At 36.9% G+C, this 22,437-nt stretch overlaps 1 protein-coding gene across 4 annotated transcripts in view; it reads right to left on the reverse strand.

Moving 5' to 3' along the window:
- Pter (phosphotriesterase related) overlaps positions 1–22,437 on the reverse strand; it is a 61,339-nt gene that overhangs the window by 15,701 nt on the left and 23,201 nt on the right. For 3 of the 4 annotated variants that reach the window (XM_020161047.2, XM_074056595.1, XM_074056596.1), the window contains exons 2-3: positions 10,597–11,070; positions 9,098–9,363 (exon numbers count right to left, since the gene is read on the reverse strand). In XM_020161047.2, the coding sequence (XP_020016636.2) occupies positions 9,098–9,363; positions 10,597–11,028 (698 nt within the window). In that variant the 5' untranslated portion in view covers positions 11,029–11,070. Of the gene's footprint in view, positions 1–9,097; positions 9,364–10,596; positions 11,071–12,699; positions 12,947–22,437 lie in introns of all 4 variants that reach the window. The other variant, XM_074056594.1, reaches the window with a different exon arrangement.

The raw sequence follows: 22,437 nt of genomic DNA on the forward strand, positions 1-22,437 counted from the left end.
TTTGCCTTACATAAGAAGTGTAACAATTATAGTACTTCTAGGATTGGAAAAGAGAAAAAAGATAACAAGTATTTCTCATCTAGTTCAAGGAAAGCTTTGGTTCAAGAGAACTTTTGGTGAATCACATATTGAAGAAAAACTCTGCCATATAGATATGGGGAATGGAACAGGACAGTCACAGCAGAGGGTCAAATGTGTATGGGAAATATATAAGAACAATCAGCACAGGGCACTAAAAGACATAGTCTTTGGCACCTACAGTCTCTGTGGTTTTTAGAATGATGGGAGATCAAGTGGAGGGAGAGGTAAGAATCAGAAGACCAAGAGGTTTGGGTTTTGAGGCTAAGGCAGAGAAGATTCATTGGAGTGTTTTAAGTCAGGGGCCAGGTTTTAACCAAAATTTGCATTTGGAAAGATCTGGTGGATTGTGGAGGTCAGATTCTGCAGGAAAGCCAAGGAAATGATTGCTTTGGGGAAGCTCACAATAGCTCAGGTGACAAACATGGACCTGAATTCAGTTAACAAGAGAAGAGTGGATAAGAAAGGTTGTGTTTGGAGATCTTAGTGAGGTGGACATGTCTTTCCACACCAGGGTACAGGAGATGGAAGACATTAGGCTAATGTTTGGGGTGAACAGTACTGCCATTGACCAGAATAGGGAAAGCAGCAGCAGAAGTTGTAAATCGTGGTTCACTGTCACTGCAGTGACAGGGATAGAGGAGGGAACTCAAGGGCATGTCTTGGGCAATTGATTAGCACTATTGAATGATAGCAAGAACATGGAAGGAGAAGATTTTGAAACTCAGAGTAAGTTAGTAAAGTAATTAGGCCACAATTTAATGTCTTTGCACAAATAATAAACTCAGGGCCACTTGGGCAAAGCCCTCACCTCTTTTGATTTTAGTTTGTTTTTCAGATAGGGTCTTGTGCTGACTTTGCTGGGGCTGATCTCAGACTGTGATCCTCCTACCTCTGCCTCTCAAGTTGCAGGCCTGTGCTACCATGCCTAGCAACCACGGGTCTTTTAAGTGCTGTACAACTCAGGTATTCTAATGCTCCATCTAGTTCTCTTTCCATTTTGCTGTGCTAAGACTTCCAGGTAATCCATCAGTCTTTTAAACAGGATAGGTGCCAGGAGGGAGGCTCTACTTTGTTCGCTGGTCTAGCTCAGGGCCCAGTACATGGAGAAGCATGAAATACATTCCCCACTAAATCTTAAACCCTTGCTCAAGTAATTTTTAAAAAAATAATGTATAAGTACAATAATAAAATGATACTCATATATACAATTGATTTATTAAGAATAGTAATTTCAATGAATGTCCATTATAAACATTGTTTATCAAAAACGTAATTCCCAAAACCTTTTGTAACCCTCACTCTGAACTTCTCAATTTAAAGCAATTGGATGTGTTCACAGAATTCTATATTTTTATGAAGGGTTTTCAATAGCTACTTAAAAGAATTTAAACTCAGCTACAAATATTCATCTCGACATAGAATTGGTTTTAAAATATTTTAATGCATTTTAAAAGAAATTAATACACGGATTATTACAATCTAATGTGTTATAATCTACTTAAATTAATAAATTTAATAAATTCAACATTGAAGCCAGGCATGGTAGTAGACACTTGTCAAACCAGTACTTGGGAGGCTGAGGCAGGAGAATGTCAAGTTTGATGCCAGCCTAGGTTACATAGTGAGACCCACTTTAAAAAAAATTCAATGTTAATATAATTTAAAAATACTATTCATGTATGTTCTGACACTGCTAATGGTAGCTGCACCTCAATGATTAAATATGAAAAGTTATTTTGTGGTTGTAGCTTGGGGATTGAACCCAGGACCTTGCACATGTTAAATACGAGGTCTACCACTGAGATGGATTCCTACCAATTAATGAATTTCAATTAATTTCAGTTAATTAAAATAAATTTAAATGTCAAAAGCAATATGTGGACTAAACATTGCCAATTAATTTAAAAACATAATTTGTTATTTCAATGAAAGGTTTACCAAGAATTTTCTACACTCAAGCCATTGATTAGAATGGTGTATTCACATTAGTATTATAGTTTATGGCTATTTTAAAGATTCATTTGCCTTTTTTTATAGGATTCTGTTTGCATTAAAGCATTACTTTCATTTAATAGTATTTTCAACATTAGAGATTTAGTAGGAATGAAAAACAATAAAAAAAATTCAGACTGCCATTATCTACATTCAATAAGCTTTTTTCTCCCATGCTTTTTAGCTCTTTGAGTCCATGTTTAATGACATCATAGGACGGAATGATGTCACACATTCAATTTTATGACTTAAGTATAGGTTTAAGTAAAAGGAACAGATGGCCACAGAGAGAAAAACCCTTGCTTGATTAGACTAAAACCAGAAGGTGGTTCTGAAATACAAAGTGTAATTAAAACTTTATTTTAAAATACACTTCACAGTTTATACATCCCAGGAAGAGGTTTTTACCATATCAACTGTCCAGCTGCCATGTAGCACAAAAGAGGTTGCGTTTTTCATGTAAGGTGATACACAGTTCAGGGAAAGATGGTATTGAGGACAGTGAAGATAAATCTCATAGACATGGCAATCCTATTTGTTAAAATGTCACATTTCACGTGAATGGTGTCAGAGTCATGAAAAATTGCTTTAGAAAAAAATTACTAGTGAAAGGTTTTGGTGGCAGAATGCACTGGGTAGAACACATGAGTGGGGGGGACTTCTTTTGCCCTGATCATGGCAGGTCTGCCCAAATGTCTTTGCAAAAGAGTGCACTTTGAGACATTTGACAAATATCAACTATCACCAGAATGTAATTTCATTTTATTGGGAGCTATTTATGTACATGAAGTTTTGTTACATTTCAGTTTGTGAAATGTTTGCCTGGATTTCTTTCTTCTCTCTCTGTCTCTCTCTCTCTCTCTCTCTCTCTCTCTCTCTCTCTCTCCTTCTCCCCCTCTCCCCCTCTCCATCTTCCTTCCTCCTTTCCTCCACCCTCCTAATCAGGTCCCATATTGAAAGAACATTCATAGAAAGCAATAATAGGGAGGGAATAGCACATTAATGGTTAAAAATAAATTCTTCTGAGCTTCTTTGACACATGAGCAAAACAGACAGACTTAAAGGCTAAAGTGACTTGCTAAAAAGTCACATACCAAGTAAATGCTGGTGTTAAAACTTGAAACCAGGCACCTGGCTTCAGAATCCTCTACTTCTCCATTGTTCTCCACAGACATCATGACTGTGTTGCACTAATGAAAAATACAGCAGTTGCCAAGGTTTTCCCATAATTTAAAACTAAAATGTAGTTAAGCTTTGTGTCAGTGAGTACTTTTTACAAAATGTGTATTTTATGTAAAATTTATTACCTGAAACCACATATACATATATGTAGTCATGATGATATGTTTAAGTGTGATAGATTTACATATGACATATACTTATATATTAATATAGATATTGATCTGTCATAGTACAAATACAGGTCATGTCAGTGGACATTAGTAACTGGAAAAAGGAAGTATTATTATTAAATATTTTCTACTGAAAATGCTCAACTGCTTACCAGGCTTCTCCTTTGTTGCCTGAATGAAGTTTTCCATGTCTTATTCTGGTTGAATCTGAGCCAAATGACTGAAATCAGTTGCTTTTCCTATACATCATGTGTATACTGCAATACTATGATTGCACAGTCCTTCCTGTCAGTGCATTTCCCACGTGTATACGATGCCTTCATATACACAGTCCTAATAATCAAATGTTAAGAAATACAGAGAATTATAGTCATAGGATCTAAATGTTTAAAACCACTGCATGTGCACAATGTTTCGATTATTCTTTTTTAAAATGCTGCTATAATATTCAGCAATACAAAGAAGTTTTGTTGAATTTCTCTTTGCCAAACATTTACTTGGAATTGTTTTTAAATGACTTCACATTAATTCACTGGTATTTATAGGAATTAAAACAGTGCGGTTCCAAGGATACCGCAAAATTATTTTTTGTGGCTTCTCAAAGACAACCTTAAGGTTAAAAGTCACCATAATTATAACTAAATAATCATTTTGGAGGCAGAGAGTGGGTTGTTCTCCTGGCTATGGTCTAGTGTCTGGAATATACATGTGGTAATTAGTCACTCAATATTTGTTGAATGAATGAAGTGATATTCCACTCTCTCTCTTCATTTAATTAAGAGTATGAAAATGTGTCAAAATTATATCTTTCCAAGTGTTGGCCAATTTGGCACCAATGATTAGCAGGAAAGAGAATAAAATGTGTTGTTGGCCCATTCTCTAAATTTTCCCTTCTGGTCTTTCAGAAACCCTTGGGACAATTTCTTTTACCTTCCTCAGGGGGCAATTTTCAAAGAGAGTGATGTACTATCTTCCCACACTTAATTACTGTGCTCCTAATTAAACCCTATGCAGTGGATGTCCATCAAAGTCCTCTCCCCTTTTAAGTAGATAGCCAAACAGAAGAAAAGATTTAGGCATAGCACCTGTCTATTGCCCTCTAGGAGGAACAAAAGTTGAGTCAGTGAATACTTTCCAAATACCTACCAGCCGTGTTGTTTTACCCAGCATTCATTGGTAACAAATGAATTTTGTTGTCTTACAAATACTACAGCTGCTCGAATACTGCATTAATAAGGGTAAAACCTCCTTGAAAATGAAAGGCAAAAAAAGTATCTGATGGGTATTTTCTTAATCACATATAGCCTTATTAGACTGGGTCCCAGAGGGTGGAAATATGAGTAGAATTTTTAGCAGGTGGTATAATTATTATAAATGATTAAATGGGAACGTTCTATGCATTAAAAGCCCAAAGAAGAACACAAGGGCTGTTGCTATTTTCTAGTAAATGTTGACTTTGGGTGGCTATAACTGTCAAGGGCAGCCCCCAGTGATGTCCTAGAGGGTTAAATTCATGGCAGTCAACCTGTTCTTCAACAGGCCCATGTTTCTTAGGGAAACAGATGGTCAGGGGAGGTCCTGGACACAGAAGTAGATTTATCTTGTCAAGCTGTTATCGCCTGGTAAATGACCTTAAAGAGGTCACAAATGGTCACATGACAACAGTGTGGTTCAGAGGTCTCTGAGGGTGAGGGAATTCATTAACTCTTTCCTCTTAGCATTGCAACTGCCCCCTTTGGATAGCCATGTAGCAAGGCTGCTGTTGTAGGGTGTGTGTGTGTGTGTGTGTGTATCCTAATGGATAATTTATATACCTTCAGAAATATTTAACTGATTCAATATGATTCTGGATACAGTAAAATAGTTTATTTTTGTGTTCTCAAAAATGATACAAGTCTAATTTTGAAAGGGGAAAATAAACCAATTTTACAGGTAGTGGGGGCTGAAGGTCTGTCCTGCTCAGAGCCCCTGTGTTTGAAAGAGGCTGTGCAGCACTGCCAACCATCACCTTGACTTAACACTTCGTAAGCCCAACAGCCATGTCTTTGGAACCTACGACCAAAAGGCATGGTAGGAAAAATGAAGTGATTTTGTTTTGTTTTGGGATTTTTTTTTTAGGGGCCATGTTTTCAGTCTGCTCTCCTTTTTGTGTGTCCTCTGTGTTTTGTTGCAGGAAACACACACCCTTTTGTGAGTTGTCCCCATCATAAAGAGTCCAGTCCTTGCCCTTTCAGCACAGATCAAGTTACAGGCACAGCCCAACAGAGATCAGTGAGCCTGTGAAAGGATGACCTAGTCAAACTTCAGCCTGGCAACCGGCTTGCTGTGAACAGTCACTTCAAAAAGCTGCCCATCTGCCTGCCTGATTATTTTTTCCTGTTACTTTATTCAGATTGTTTCTTCAAATGCACTACTTTTTCTATAGCCATTTTTCCTTGGTTGCTTTCCCTCAGAAATCATAGTTCCATATATTTCTTTTTTAAGCACTAGAATCCCAAATAATCCATAATATAGGTGCAGAATGGGTGGCTGTTTTAGCAATGGTCAGGGGATTTTCTAGCATGCTCTAAGTTTGTTTGTTGTTAGGTCAACCATCCCAATCAATCCTGATCAATCCAAAAGGGAAATACTAAAATATTGAAATTGCTGCTAAAGAAAATCAAATAATACACTTTTATCATGTAAAAGAAAAAATGTGTGTGCATATATGTGTGCATACATATAGCATATGTATACATAACACACACACACACATATATATACCTGGAGGTATAAGTCTATACATATATGTATATCATTTGCACTTTATGTATTGTTTGCTCTTATGAGCCAGGGAATATTACTGCAGTAAGAGTAAAGGTTTATTTCACAATTTACAATGAAAGTTCATTTTCTATTTATGTCAAGCATAATTTTTAACTTACATGTCTAATTGTAAATAGTGGTATCTTTTTAAGAAGCATCTTGTACCAGTTTCAAGCAGTATGGCAGACTAAACATTCACAGAAAACCTTTCCAGTAGAGTACTTGAATAAAATTGCAAAGAAAAAAAACCCAACTCTACTATTAAATGCTTGGTTGAGCTGTTGGGAAAGTTAAGACATGCTCAGGGAGCAGAAGAACAAAAGAGCTAAGAAAATGAGGAATAAAGGAAACCTAGAGATAGCACTGTCTATGGGAGCTAATGGGCTAAATAGGACAGAACTTGGAACTAAACAGGGTGGGAGATCAAACTGAAGACCCACACAGGGAACTACCCCTTAACCCAAAACAATACCCTTGTGGATGAACTAGGTAAGAGCCTGGCCCACAAAGAAGGTTTTGGAGATTGCTGGGCCTTCTCAGTCTTGTCTTTTCATGAATGGCAGGCAGTTGTTGAGGGAAAAAGTCTCCCTTGAAAGTTCATAGGCAACCTATGCACTACTCAGCAAGTGTAGGGGTGAGAATTCATACTACCTGTGTAAATGGAAATCCTTCCAGTCAAAGATTTAAACAAAAAGCTTATGTACATTACTAGACATAAAGTGTCTGAACATATATTGATAAAAGATTTAGAATAACAATTTGTATGTGTAGTAATATGCCTTCAGCATACATGCAGCAAAAACTGAAATATATACCAGAAGGAAATCCACTATAATAGATCTTAATATAGTTCTCTTAGTAAATCAAATAGTCAAAAAATCAGTAGGCATACAGAATATTTGACAAACATAATTAACAATTGTATACCAACAGATACATAGAGAGGACATATAATAACTACAGAACATGATGTCTTCAAAAGCAACATAATTAAAATTTGTAGACTAATGGACATATAGAGAAAACATAATAACTGCAAAACATATTTTCAAGAATCTAGGAAACATTTAGAAAACTTAAAGATATATATTAGGATTATTCCTTTTTGTATGTATGACACACTTTAGCATTTTTAAAAAGCACCATACTTATTAAGTACGATACTGTCTATATGACACAAAATGACATTATCAAATACATTTTTAATTTACTTTGGTTTGATTTTTGAAGTGGGGGCCTCACTATTTTGCGCAAGTGGTCTTGAACTTCTGAGCTCAAGTGAGCTTCAGTCTCAGTCTCTGCAGTCACTGCAGGAAGTACATTGCTTGAAATCCAAATAAAGTCACAAAAGATCTCACAGCAAATGGTAAAGTCAGAAGTGAAAGGTCTATTTGGGTCCACAGATTCTAGTCTTTAAATTGTGGTCTGCTGCTTTTATAGTTAGTATTTATACTCACCCCTTTATTTCATGAATATAACCAGAAGATTTTTGAAGATAGCCAGATATCAACATTTACAGCAGCCCAGTTGGCAGGAGGATTGCCTTTACCTTGACATTCCTCACTTTCTCCATTAACACTGGCTTCTCTGTTCACCACAACTATAACTTGCTTATTTTTTTCTGCACAGGCTTTTACAATATTTCTATTAAGCAGAAGTTCTTTGTTGGTCTGTTCATTTCTAAATATCAGAATGTCGGGACTGGTGATCAGGATTTATCAATCTGTTAACATGGCATTATTCCAAAATGCAAGATTCAAGTAATTATAATACATTATTAGTTTCATTGGTACTGTATTAATTTTTAGTAAATTTAATTTGAAGGTTTATGCCTAGCCTTGACAATATTGTTGAGTTTGTTCATGTAACTAATAGTAGCCAACAAGCATTTATATAGCTATTTTGCTGTACAATGGGTTGAGTGGTAGATCCCCAAAATACATGTGTGCTCTAGCCCTTATTTGAGAAAAGGAACTTTACAGATGCAATTTAATTAAGGATCTTAAGATTAGATCATTCTGGATTATATGAATGGTCCCTAAGTCAATGACAAATGTCCTTAGAAACAGAAGAGAAGACATAGATGTAAAGAAGGCCATATGAAGACAGAGGCATAAATTGTAGCAATGTAGCCACAAGCTAAGGAATGCCAGCATCTACCAGAGAATGGAAAAAGCAAAGAAGGATTTTTTCCCCTACAGCTTTTAGAGATAGCACAGTCCTTCCAACACTTTGATTTTATACTTCTGCTTTTAAAACTGTTAAGAGAATCAATTTCTATGGTTTTGGTATGTCTAATTGCTGCCACTTGTTATAGCAGCTGTAAGAAACTAATACACTATAGTAACTGAAAACTATACTTACTACTATTTTTATAATTGCATTTTCCAAAATTCAGATGACTCAAACCATAACAGAAACATAAGCATTTATATTTGTGGTTTTCTTTACAGAGTGAAACCATTCATTTTCTCTCCCTTTATATTTATAGATACATTTATCATACCAATTACTGGTAAATACTGGACAAGTATAATTGGCAGCTATTGTGATATAATTCCATCAGAAAAAGAAATGAAGTAGATAGGGACACCTAATATGAAGAGTTATGAAGGATTAAGTAAATTAAAGGAATATCTATGCAAAATATCTAGGATATGATCTATACAAAGAAAGGCACAAAAAGGCACAAAATGGCAACACTGACTTTTGTTTATGCTACTTATAAAACTTTAAAATACTATCTTCCAGGTAGCTAATGAGTTTTCCTAGATGATTGGTATTTCATTGATCTGATTATTAATGATTTTTAAATGTGTTTACCCATTAATTATATGGTGATATCAATTTGTAAGTAGCCTCCTTACCTATCAAGGTGAGACATAACTGTTTTGGAGATGTCTGCACCTGCTTCTTGTAATATGCGGATGATCTGAAATGGTGCACTTGGACTCCGTCCAGGATGGATAATCACAGGACAGCCAAGCTGAGCCTGGGCGTGAGCTGTAGCCTGAAGAACCTTCCTTTCACTCTCAGTCAAAGGCCATGAGCAACCAATTTCTCCAATAACACCACACTTGATATTGGTTCCATCAACTCCATGGAGAATTTCATTAATAAGGATATCTGTAAGCTAAGGAAGAGAGAAACTGAACACATTTTATAGATCATTGAATTTAGCAAAATAAATTCATCATACTATATGAATTAATCTATTTAGTCATGCAATCTTTTAAAAGTGCATTCAACATTCATTCACATATATTGGTCAACGAGAAATGCACTTGGCCAGCCAAATCACAAATTCAAAAAGTTATTCTAAATTCAAGTATCAATATCTTAAATTTTCTTAACAATTTAACAAGAACTTTATAGCTTTAGGATACTGTAGGAAAAAAAGTGACAAGGAGAGTACATTCAGATTGAGAAAAAAAATCTATAATCTGAGAGCAGTATCTATGAATGGCACTGACTCTAGGTCAACTGAGTCAAGTAATGCCTTAATTCTTTCCTTTTCCAGTCCTTTATTCAGCATAGAAAATTCACACAATGCCATTATTACATGATTTGTTGACTGCTAACAGTGTAGAATCTCTATCATCAGCTTAGTTTTCAAATAACATAAATATATTAAAAATAAAATACTGATTGGAAATATGGATAAAATTTGATATAATTATTTTAAACATTACTGATAATTGCAAAGAGTTTAGCTGGCATCCCATCTCTATCAAACAGGCAAGATTGACATACATGAATGTCGAATGATATGTATAAACGTATGTAAAGAGATACCTATGTACTTAGAAGGAGAGCATGCATATCTGCAAAAAAGCTTTGCAGCTTGTTCTCTTTGTCTGTGAAAGTTTGCTTCCTTCTGTCTGTTCTTGCTTAAGATCGCATTATAACAACAACAGGAGAATGGATTTTCTTCTATCCCTCCTGTTTTGTAAAAAAAGAAGGAAACATATTTGCGAAAGTGCCAAGTCTCTGCTTGCCAAGTTTCACCCTACAGTGAATTTTCATTGCTAGTTATTATAAAATCTTGGAGAAAACATCAAGGTTGTATAATGGAAGCTTATAATGGAAAAGAAAGGTTTACAGACAGACTGTGGTGCCACTACTAAGCACCAAAATGCTATATGTAAATCTAAGTATTAACATATGGGGTTATTCATTAACCTATGCATTATGATCATTCCGAACATTTTTTATCTTTATGAAATGAAATTTTACTAATTTGGGTCCCAATTGGCAGATGTCTTTGCTAGCTAGCAAATTTTTGTAACCAGCCAATGGCATTTTCAAGATTTGGGCTATTCTGAATTTATGCACAAATATTGTCAAATAATTTGGGTCTCTTTACCTGTTCCACTGACATGGCCCTGGTCTCTGAAGAGTGTGTTGCGTCCACATAAAACCCAGCTCCAGATATGATGTGGACTCCAGTCTGTTCTGCAAGCCACTTCAAGGTCTGCACATCTCTGCTAATTCCTGTGGTTGTGTTCTCCACCATGGTCCCTCCACCCTTAGCTTTGAAATACAACAATTCTTCCTTTATGGCTTCTGTCTCCTGATTCAACTGAAGATTCTCTTTATGAGAATAAGGGTTTTTCTGAATCCAAAATAAATTTTTCATCATGATAGGTTCTTTAGAAGTAGCTTCATGGCATGGAGGAGGTGGGTAGTAACAGCAGTCAAAGGTCATTGTCAAATGTTCATGGGTCAGGGTACGGCCCAGTTCGCTTGGCTCCACAAGGCCCAAAACAGTTTGCACTTTCCCACTTAAGGATGGCATGTTGGATAGTACCAGCAGGAGATGCTCTAAAAAGAGTGTTTTCTGGAAAAAAAGGAAACTATAATTAGAAAATTTAACACTCACATACATCCTGTCTCTAAGGGGTGAGAGGCCATGAACATATACCTGTTAAGAAAGAGAATCGATGAAATAGAGCTATGACCTCCCTTATCACTCTGCTGAAGTCAGTCTATGCTCACGCAGTCCTGAGAGACATGTATGGACATATGGTAGAACTGGCCTCTTACCATTCCACTGGGGCTCCTCCACCTGATTTATTCCCAACCTCATCTACTGGAAACATCTCAGTTCACATTTATTTTTCACCTAATTTTTGTCTTGTTATTTATAGCTATGCTTTCTTGCAGAATTCAGCAATAATCATTTAAAAACTTCCTCATAATTAATAAAACTATCAAAACCAGCCATGTATCAGTATTATTGCATAATTTTTCAGCTAAATTGATATACAGAGGCTACTAATAATTTGGCTTTTTACTTGCTATACAAGTGGACCGACTTCTGTTAAAGGTCCATTGTATATGACAAAAATTGGAGCTATCAAGAATAAGATGGGATTTCACATCTGGATAGTTCAGAGATGTCTCCAAAACCATCGGGAGGAGTGCATACCTACATTTAACAGTGAAAAAGGAACAAGTAGAAATGAAGCCCTCAATTGAGATGGCTTATTATTTAGGACACACAGAAAGAAGCACTTGAAAAGTACTTAAAAGGAAAAGTGTTTAGTTACAATGAAAGCAAGTATGATGTTATTGAAAGAGAAATTAGCTGTCTCTGAAAAGAGCAAAGACCTCTTTATCATCTACATCCTTTCTCATACAAATTAAGTATTCACCAAGTTTCTATCAGTGACTGCAAGAACCCCAATTCCAGCACTTTCATGCTAAAAGTACTTTTCCTAAATGAAGGGATATGACTGATAAAGAAAAAGGCAGTGCTGAAAGTGTTGAATACAAACACCCATGCGGCCAAGAGCAAAACCACTGCCAGAAAGGATGTTCCACACAGAGCACCAGCCAGACATGTGCAGAGGGTGGTAGAAAAAATGGACTAGGAACTGAGAAGGAAGTGTCTTTCGAAGCTCTCAAATTGTTCCTACACCAGACATCCTGAAATCATTAGTTTTTTCCCCCATCCCTTTGATGGCCTTCTCTGGTTTCTCATCAATACATTAGAATAGCTGTACATTTCATAGGTCTTCATAAGAATTCAGTTAAATGGGATGCTCTGGGGAAAATACTTGAAAAAGTGTTTAACAAACAGCTCGAAACAGATAGTAGCTTTGTTTTGCTACCTCTAAGAATTATTTTGCTTTTCCTAGTTTGTATCTTTTCACAAGAAGTAGTGGATTGGAGATGAGATGATTTAGGGGAACAATAGAGAAGTTTGTAACAGACACAGGGCACTCATAGGACCTGGTGCAAACAATGTTAGAGGCCAGGGAAAAGGGTGATAAAATCATAGGCCAATTTATATTCAGCAATTGCAGTGACTTTAAGCTGTGGTATTTGAGATCTATTGGCCTGTGTAAGTGACTGATTTAGACTTTTTCTCAGAAAACTTTGGGACCTGTGGCTAACATGCCCACTGGGTTTTGTTTGATAGTACTCTTCTACAAGTCACACTTCCAGCAACTAGGCTGTTTACCTGATATCCACGAGGAAAAAAGATGTATCTACTCAGAGAATCCATACAGCTGCCAGTCACTACATGGAGCAGTGTTTTTCAGTGATGACACTTAGGAGGTCAATGCTTTATTGAGGTTCAATGCTTTATTCTTTGTCACAGAGAGCAAAGAATTTGGAGTTTATTCCGTCACTTGATGAAATCACAGCACCATTAATAATACATTTAACCCTCCATATGGGTTAATTTGCTGTTTCCTTCCTTCTGGCTGATGGAGTTACGGATATTTTCCCGGAGAGTCACAGAGGGACAGAAATTAGGATAAATTGGTTAAACACTACCACTTTTACTAGGAAAGTACCAAACTGAATATTTAATTGATGTGTATTTGAAAGAGCAATGTGGTACATTTCAAGCTCGCAAGCTGTGAGTCTTTTTGAAAAAAAAAAAATCACTTAAGAAATGTCATCCCTTCTGGGAAACTCCTCTAATGCTCTCAGGCAGAGCTGGTTGGCTCTTCCTATGATCACACAAAATGTAACCAACACTCAAAGGCTAAGAAAAGATTTAAAGAACAGACTGTGGCCGGCACTGCTGTAAACTGGAATACGTCTTTGAGTGGAGGAAAGCATGTCTCTAGAATCCGTGATTCCTACACTAGGAAGCCCTTTTCTACCTGTACTCAGCCTGGAAGTTGCTTTATTTGTAAGCAAGTAGCTATTGATGACATTTCACCACAGAGATGAGAGTTCATAGAACCAGGAGGGAAGGAATGAAGGATGAAAGAAGCAGTACACAACTGCTGGGAGTGACCACCAACAAAGGAGGCTTCCAGCATTTTCCAGAGCACCCATAGGAAACTTTAATACTACACATACCAGAAGCTAGTGAAAAAAAGGATAACAGGAGCTACAAACACATTTTCCGAAAGCTTTGTTGTACTTCAAATGTAAAATATGAATATTCTAAGAGGCAGAGAATACTCCACAATTACTCTTTCAGTCCAGCCAAAGCAAGCAACCCTTTTAATCTTAATGGGTATAGAATAAAAAGGGAAAATTTCAAAAGAAAAAAAGGACAGAAGAAGAGAATCAGAGAACAGAAAAGTGTTACTACTACCATTGGAAACCAGAGACAATAAATAAGATTTGCCTATTTTTAGAATATGTGTGTAAATTAGCTTTTATAAAATAAAAAAATTGCCTGGTAACTGTGGAAAGGTAGTTTGGAAGTAAGTTTGTTTAGTTCAGCTTCACTGAAATTTTGCCAGTTTTTTCACCCCGGCCATTATGCTCAATATTTCCATCTGCCTAGATTGATCTCTGTTCCAGTTGCATTTCACATTTCAGAAGGGAGGACTTCCAGAACTCTGAATACTTTACATGGGAATGAGTGAGATTTCTTTTAAATGTAATACTCATGACACAGTATCTTCTCAGCTTAGACATTATACTCTTCCCCTGCCCTTGCCTCTGCTGCAATGGTCCCAGAGCTCGGTGAAAGTACTGATCGTGTGATGGTCAAGTTGGCAAATTGATTTTTAGTGAATTCATTTTCAGGTCCCTTCCCCAACTTCTTTGACAACTGTGACAGGTCTAATCCCTCTCATGCAACCCTTTGCTCCTTTTCACTCATTTCTCTCCCTGAAAATAACCCTCACTGATAAGGGATAAGGGTTGGAAGGAGAGCCAAGTGTGCTTGCAGGGCCTGGTGGAGTGTTGCTATAATCAAGAAAAAAAAAATCAGGTGGTGGTTTGTTCTGAGATGATATCAGTGGAGATGGCAAAAAACAGATGCAGTAAAAGTAAGAGCAGATGGAAATTTCTAACTGGACTTGCTGAGTCTCTGGTACTGAAAGCATACCCTTCATATAAATGGCCCCAATATTTTGGCACTTCTTTTTGTTTATGTGTTACATCACACAGTGTCGTAGCATTCTATAAACACTGAACTTAAAGCTGACATTTGATTTGTGACAAAATATTTGAAAAACTGCATATTTAAAAAAATTGTTTGAATACTTTCATCGTGTGCAGGTTCAAACTTGAGACACTGTGTGTCTGATCACTAAAGAACAGCAACACCAGGGCTCCCTCTTGCACTCAGTCAATACCTTTCCCCTTCCTCAGATACTTACGGTGAAGTTCAGATTTACAACTTTTAATATTAAACACTGTCAAAAAATCAATAACCTTGCCTGCATACAAAGAAAGAAATCCAACCATTTCAGTACACAGAACAATAACCGGACTCAGCAAGTTCTTCAAACTGTGACATAAATAAAACAAAATGGCTCAGAGATACAATTAACAGCTTGTATTTTACATTCAGAGAAAAATGATAGGTTTCATTCTCAAGCTTCACACCCAGCCCCATCCATTAGTCTAAAAAAGTAGACAATGTGAGGTTGTCAGTAGAGCCAGGAAACACATCAGGCTGCCTAACTGAAAGGCTCCATCTTAGTATTTGAGTCTTCAGTACTGTCAAACTTGGGCCATCTGGTCAACCCTTTCAGTCTCTCACAGACTTTACAGATTTTGGTAACTAGTGCTACTGGATTCTTGAATTTGTTACCTATTCATTCAAAACATATCCTTATCTTAAGAAAAGAGAAAAGGAGTGAATCCAGGAGGAGGATAAGGAAGAAAACTATCTGCTTAGGTCAAAATGCAGCATTACTCACTACTTACTACAGTGACATCCTAGAGTTGGAACCAGCAGAATACTATTGCCAAAATACTGTATGAATAACTGGCATTCATTTAATTTGAAAAGTCAAAGTCTCATTCTTAGAACGTTCAATGCTTGATGTATGAGAATGTTTAATATAATTTTTTTCTTTATCTCTTTCTAGCAATACTAGGATTTGAACTCAGGGCTTTGCACTTGCTAGGCAGTTGTTTCATTGCTTGAACCATGCTTCCAACCCTTTTTGTCTGGCTGTTTTGGAGTTAGGGTCTTGCTTTTTGCCCAGATTGGCCCAGATCACAACCCTCCTATTTTAGGCTTCTGCCATAGCTGGGATGACAGGTGCACACCACCATGCCCAGCTTTCTGTTTTTCACATTTTTTTTGATTGAGATGGGATCTCATGAGCTTTTTTGCCTGAGCTGGCCTGGAACCATGATCCTCCTAATCTTAGCCTTCCTCATTGCTCAGGATGACAGGCATGCACCACTACAGCCAGCTATTGATTGAGATTGGTGTCTCATGAACTGGCTGACCTTAAACCATGATCCTCCAGATCTCAGCCTCCCAAGTGTCTAAGATTATAGGCCTGCGCCACGGTGCCTGCTGAAGTAAATGTTTTGATATCACTACTCACAATACTCCTGAGAGGAAAACATATGCTAGGTTACTGGATAGAACATTCAAAACTCCTTTGGGAAAGAAATTCCTTCACAAAGAACTTTCCACAGTGAAGCTAGTTCTCTGCTTTTTAAAGAGGGCTTTCTGTCCCATGGACTTACAGCAATGGCCTGTCACCCCGAAACAGCAACATATTGAGCAAATTGTGCAGCTGGTCCTTAACTGTATTAGGGCATTACAGAACTTAAAGATTGTGTTACGCTTAGTCAGGCATAGTGGTGCGTGCCTGTAATTATAGCTACTCAGGAGGTAGAATCGATCTCGAATTTGAGGCCAACCTGGGCAAACTTAGTGACACCCTATATAAAAAGCAAAGTAATAACAAAAGGGTGTAAGTGGTGGAGTGCTTACCTACCATATTTGAGGTCCTAAATTCAATCCCCAGTACTGGCAAAAAAAAGTTACCTTTAATTCCAGGCAAAACACAGGTTAGTGTCTTAAACATATAAAATATCTATATTCCTCACATGATTTCATTTAAAAATTTACTCCAAATACAATTACTTTTGAGGTGGCCAGGTCTAGATGGAAGCACAGTGTGTTTACAGTCAAGAGTTCTTGGCTTTTCCACTAAAAACTGTGTCACTTTGGGCAAGTAGTTTAACTACTCTGAGCCTGTTTTCTCATCTGTGAAATGATTTTCCAGTTCTTATGCTGCTTCTGTGATATCCTTTAACTTGGAATTGATTTTATTGGTCTTCTAAGATCACTAATTATCAATGAAGTCTACTCTTTTTTTAGAGGGGGGTTAACTGGGGATTGAACTAACGGCCTCTCTCTTGCTAGGCAGGTACCCAGCCACTTGAGTCACGTCCCCGGTCATTTTACTTTTAGTTTGTGTTCCAGGTATGGCCTCACACTAACTTTTGTCAGTGCTGGACTTGGACCTCCCACCTCTGTCTCCTAAGTAGCTGGGAATATAGCTGTGTGACCCCATGCCTGGACCCAATGAAGTCTATTCTTTAAGAATGGCTTGTAAAATATGTATTTTATATATGTGTGCAGACATACTTATACATGTAATATGGAAGATGAATTTCAATTTCAGGACCTTCAAAATTTAAAAGAGTCCTCTAGGAGTGATGGGTGATTATAAGAACGCGGAACTAAGAATCTTGGCTCCAGTGTTTCCTCACTGCATGACTGAAAAATTTAAAACCCTCTGATGAGTTAACTTTCCTCACCTGAAAAATGGAACAAGGTCTGCCTGAACTATTGCATAAAGTTGGAAACTCCTAACCGCAGTATTTAAATTATAAAGCACCGTACAAACATTTGGAATCATTATTAAACACCAAACTTTGAATTATTTTCCAAATATTTGCTTAGTATCCTTAGGCAAATGAACCTAAACTTGCTCGTTTTAAAAACTAACAATAGGGGGTTGAAGTTTATGAATCAAACTGAGGCTCTAATTTGCTTATAAATGAATTCCTTCACTAGAGGCTTGTGATTGTTAAAAGTAGATTGACTATTGCAATTGACATCAGAACTCATTAGGCTTTTGGAAATGCCCACCAAAGTGATTACAGCTACAGGAGGTCCTCATTATCCCTGGGTAACTGGAACGGGAAATGCCTCTTTAAATGAATGTGCTTAATAGTGTGTTAGTCAGTCTCCATAGATATTCTCCAGTGAACATGCTTCTCAGTTTTCCCGCTCTTGTACAACCCCCCACCACCCTGAACCTGAGCTAGCTTGTGACTCACTGTAACCAAAAGAATATGGCAGAAGTGATGGGATGCCCATATGGGACCTAAGTCTTTGCTTTTATGCTTTGGGGAACATTGAGCTGCAGTGTAAGAAGTTTGTCCACACTTTCATGTGGATAAGGAAAAAGTGCCCTGAAGACTGGGGCTCTCAGCCATCATCCAGGGTCCCCCGTGAGCTCAGCCCTGTGGAGGTACCAGACTCATGAGTGATGTTCTAGTTTAGCCAAGAGTCCATGTGACTGCAGACCCAGCTTACAAGCAACGCAGTATGGCCAACCCACAGAGTTGTGGAAGATAATAAAATGATTGTTGTTTGAAACCTCTGCTTTGAGGGTTGTGCTATGGACTGAAAGTTTTTAGCCCTCCAAATTCATAGGGTGAAATCCTAATCACTGGATATCGTATTAGGAATATGGTTGAGTCATGAGAACCAAGTCCTCACAAATGGGATTAGTCCCTGTATAGAAAAGACCGCAAAGAACTTCCTTATCCCCTCTACCATGTGAAGACCCAGCAAGAAAACAGTCATTTATGAACAGAAAGAAAACATCAATTCTGCAAGGCCTTGATACTGGGCTTTCAGCCTCTGGAACACTGAGAGAGAAACGACTGACTATAAGCCACCCAGGCTATGGTACTAAGTTATAGCATCCCAAATGGACAAAGATGAGGGGTTTGTCAGACCCCTCATATGTAGAGACTAACATTGAATATTGTCATTTTTAAGGGCTTTATAAGATTTTAAATTAGAATAATAAAAATATTATCAAAATAAGTCATAATTGTAGATTATGTCCTAATGCTTAAAAAGAAGAACTAGTTGAGTGCTGGTGTTGAGTGGGGAGAATTTTTCTGGAAAGATTATGTAGTATTACAGCCTTGGTTTGACATATGTATCCCAGTCATGGGAGTAGTTAGTTCTATAAAAACTTTTTGAAGAATTTATCATTTTTTACCAACATACTCTACTTCCCATTATTATGCAACTTAGCCTCTGTTGAAGCATTTTTCTTGATACTGTCCATATGGATTTTTCCTCTTGGGCTGTTAAGGGCCCAACTGTCACATCCTTTTTTAGCTTTGGATGTAGAGTATCTAACTAAGCATTTCTCCAGCATCACTTTCATCATCTCCATGGTAAATGTATCACTGTTTAAGGTTTTCAATTTACTTTGTAATGTATTCCCTCATATTTCTTTACTTTGTAAATTTCTTGATAGTTGTATATTTCTTGATAGTTATGAATATTTACAGCCACCAGCTAGAGATGAAGAAAAAGATGTGGAGATGCTAGGCAGAAGTAGAAACTAGTCAGGCGCCAGTGGCTCACACCTGGAGATCAGGAGGATCACGGTTCGAAGCCAGCTTGGGCAAATAGTTTACAAGATCCTATCTTGAAAATACTCAACAGAAAAAAGGGCTGGTGGAGTGGCTCAAGCTGAAGGACCTGAGTTCAAGCCCCAGTATGGTACAAAAAAAAGTAGAAACTAATCTTAATATAGGAAAGCTTGAATGAGAACTATTTCTTGAATGGTCAGTTCATTTGTGCCTAGATTTGGTTTATCAAAGCAAGTTCCTGGACGTGGTGAGGGCTCACAATGGACATGTTATATGATGATATTCTGCAGGGTTCAGTCTCCATCGACCTCTATCCCTGCTTCATCAGGGTGAGGCTGAGGTGGGGGGTGTCTCTTAATGCCTATGACTTACATAGTATCTAGCATCTGGTGTGAACTGAAGAGAGAATGAAAGTAACAAGTTTATGCCTTAAAAGACAGCCAATAGTTTTGTCCAAAATGAAGAAAGTATAATTTGCTGTAACTCTGAAATTCCAAATGGCTTCTATTTTTATTGTTGAAGTTTGCAGAGTGGATCAGAAACATAATATATACAACTATACTCCAAACTCCATTGGATTAAAAGGTCCTGAAAATAATCATTGTTTTCGTTATGTACAAACATGAGGCATGGCTTAAATTTTCATGTTTGGTGATAAATGAAGAGAGCAGAAGTTGTGTACATAAAATTCTCATGCCTGTGAACTAAATCAGCATGATGTCTTTTTTCCTTTTCTTTATAACTCATATATAAAATTGTACACATTAAGGAGATACCATGTGATGTTTTCAGATATGTATATACTGTGTAATGATAAAATTAAGTTAAAGATATCTATCTTCTCAAAAAATCGTCATTTTTTTGAGATAGTCTTGTTATGTAGCTCAGGCTGGCCTTTAATTCACTATGTAGCCCAGACTGGCCTCAATCTCATGATCCTTCTGCCTCAGCCTGAGTGCTGGGATTACAGGTGTGCGCCATCTTACTTGGCTTGTTATTTTTTTTATGATAAAAACATTCATAATCCTTTTTCCTACCTTTGAAAAATATACAACATATTCTCATCATCTATAATCACCCTTCTGTACAGAAAGACATCAATATTTCTTTCTGTTATCTAACTATAATTTAATAGCTATTAATCAACATTTCCCCCATCCTTCCCTCATCTTATCCCCCCCAGCCTCTGGTAAACACCATTTCATACTCAACTTCTATGAGATCAACTTTTTAAAATTCTACATAAAAGTGAGACCAAGCATTTCTGTGTCTAGCTTATTCTACCTAATGTAATGACCTCTTGTTCCATCCAGTTGTTACAAATAACAGAATTTCACCCTTTTAATGGCTGAATAGCATTCCATTGCATATATATGTACCACATTTTCTTTGTCCATTCATCATTTGATGGACACTTAGGTTATTTCCACTTCATGGCTACCATGAATGGTGCTAGAACAGGCACAGGTGTGAGCTGTCTCTTGGACATACTGATTTCTTGTCTTTGGCTGCAGGTACTGTAGTGAGGTTGCTGCATCACATTTTTGATGCATTTTGCAAGTCTTTTGTGGAACATCTGTACTGTTTTCTACAAATGGCTCTACTGATTTACATCCCCATCAACTGCATATAAGTGCTCCCCTTTCTCTACATCCTTGCCAGCACTTATTTGTCTTTTGTAATAGCCACTCCAACAGGAGTGACATTGTATCTTATCGTGGGTTTGATTTATGTTTCCCAGATGATTGGTGATGCTGAGAATTTTTCCTATATTGTTGGCTATTTGAATGTCTTCCTTTAAAAAATATCTATTTCAGTTCATTATTAATTTTTAAAAGAGGATTTTTTTGTGATGTTGGGAGTTACTGAGTTGTGAGAGTTCTTTCTATATTCTGGAAAGGAATCCCTTGTCAGATATGTGATTTGCAAACATTTTCTCCCATTCTGAATGCTCTCTCTTCATCCTGCTGATTGTTTACTTTGCTGAGCTGATTTTTAGTTTGATATAATCTCACTTGTCTATTTTTTTTCCTATACTTTTGCAGTTTTATTCAAAAAGCACTTGCTCATTCCAGTGTGCTGAGGTATTTCCTCTATGTTTTCTTCTAGTAGTTTCACTTCATAGATCTTTCACTTGATTTTTGTGTATGATAACAGGTAGAGGTCTAGTTTCATTCTTCTGCAATGTAGACATTTCCCAAGCACCTTTTGTTGAAAAGACTGTTCTTTTTCCAAAGTTTGTTCTTAACACCTTTATTGAAGATCACTTGTCTCTAGATGTATGGATTTACTTCCAGGCTTTCTGTGCTGTTCCATTAGTCTATATGTCTGATTTTAAGACAAGACCATGCCTTTTAATTGTTCTAGTTGTATATACTAGCATATTATATTTGTAATATTATTTAAAGTCAGGTAGCATAATGTCCCCCACTTTGCTTTTTTTTTTTTTTTTCCCCAAGATTGCTTTGGCTATTCAAGGTTTCTTTTATGGTTAGTTCCATATAAATTTTAGGATTTTTTTTTCTGATTCTCGAACAAAGTCAAGGATATTTTGATAGGAATTCCATGGAATCTGTAGCTCACTTTGGGTAGCCATTTTGACAGTTTTAACAATTTTGATTCTTTCAAGCATGACATTTTTTAAAAATAATTTACAGAGGGGTAGACATAATATAAAATTGTTTAAATTTCAAACAGCTGTCCAAATGTCCAAATACCAAATAACTAAGGCATTTATTTGGAATTACTGTAGACAGATTAGCTCTAAAATGTGGTAGGGGAGAAAGATCACATAATTTCAGTTTTGTTTGAATAGTACTAAATAATAATAAATGGATAAATATATATAAAGATAGATAGATAGATACAATTTAAGAAGCTCAACTTACACTAGCAACGCAGGAAATGTCAAATAATCATTTAAAAAAAATTTTCCATGAATAGAAATCCAATTTCACATTTTAGGAAAAAAGCTTTCCATTTTAAAAAGTAACTGAGTCCTTAAAAGTTAGTAGAACTACAGAAACATCCCTTATAAGACAGTTATAAGAACTCTGGCTGCTCCATCAAGTTCATGAAATAAACAAGATCACAGTGAACCTGGTAGGGAGACAACAATTCTCCCATACAGTATTTTTCATCCAGTCCTTCCAGTCCTTGGTGGGATGACCTTGAAGTCAATTTAACCTGAAAGTCCAGGACTCCAAATGGAAGTTCTGGAGTCTGACTACAATTTTGGGAAAGGCTCAGTGGCCTCACAATCAAACCAGATAAGAACCAAGATATTACTTGCATATGTTCCTATGTGGTGTTAGTAGCAGAGATGGGAAGGGGGGGGGGG

Source organism: Castor canadensis, chromosome 15 (genome assembly GCF_047511655.1).
Source record: "Castor canadensis chromosome 15, mCasCan1.hap1v2, whole genome shotgun sequence".
NCBI lineage: Eukaryota > Metazoa > Chordata > Mammalia > Rodentia > Castoridae > Castor > Castor canadensis.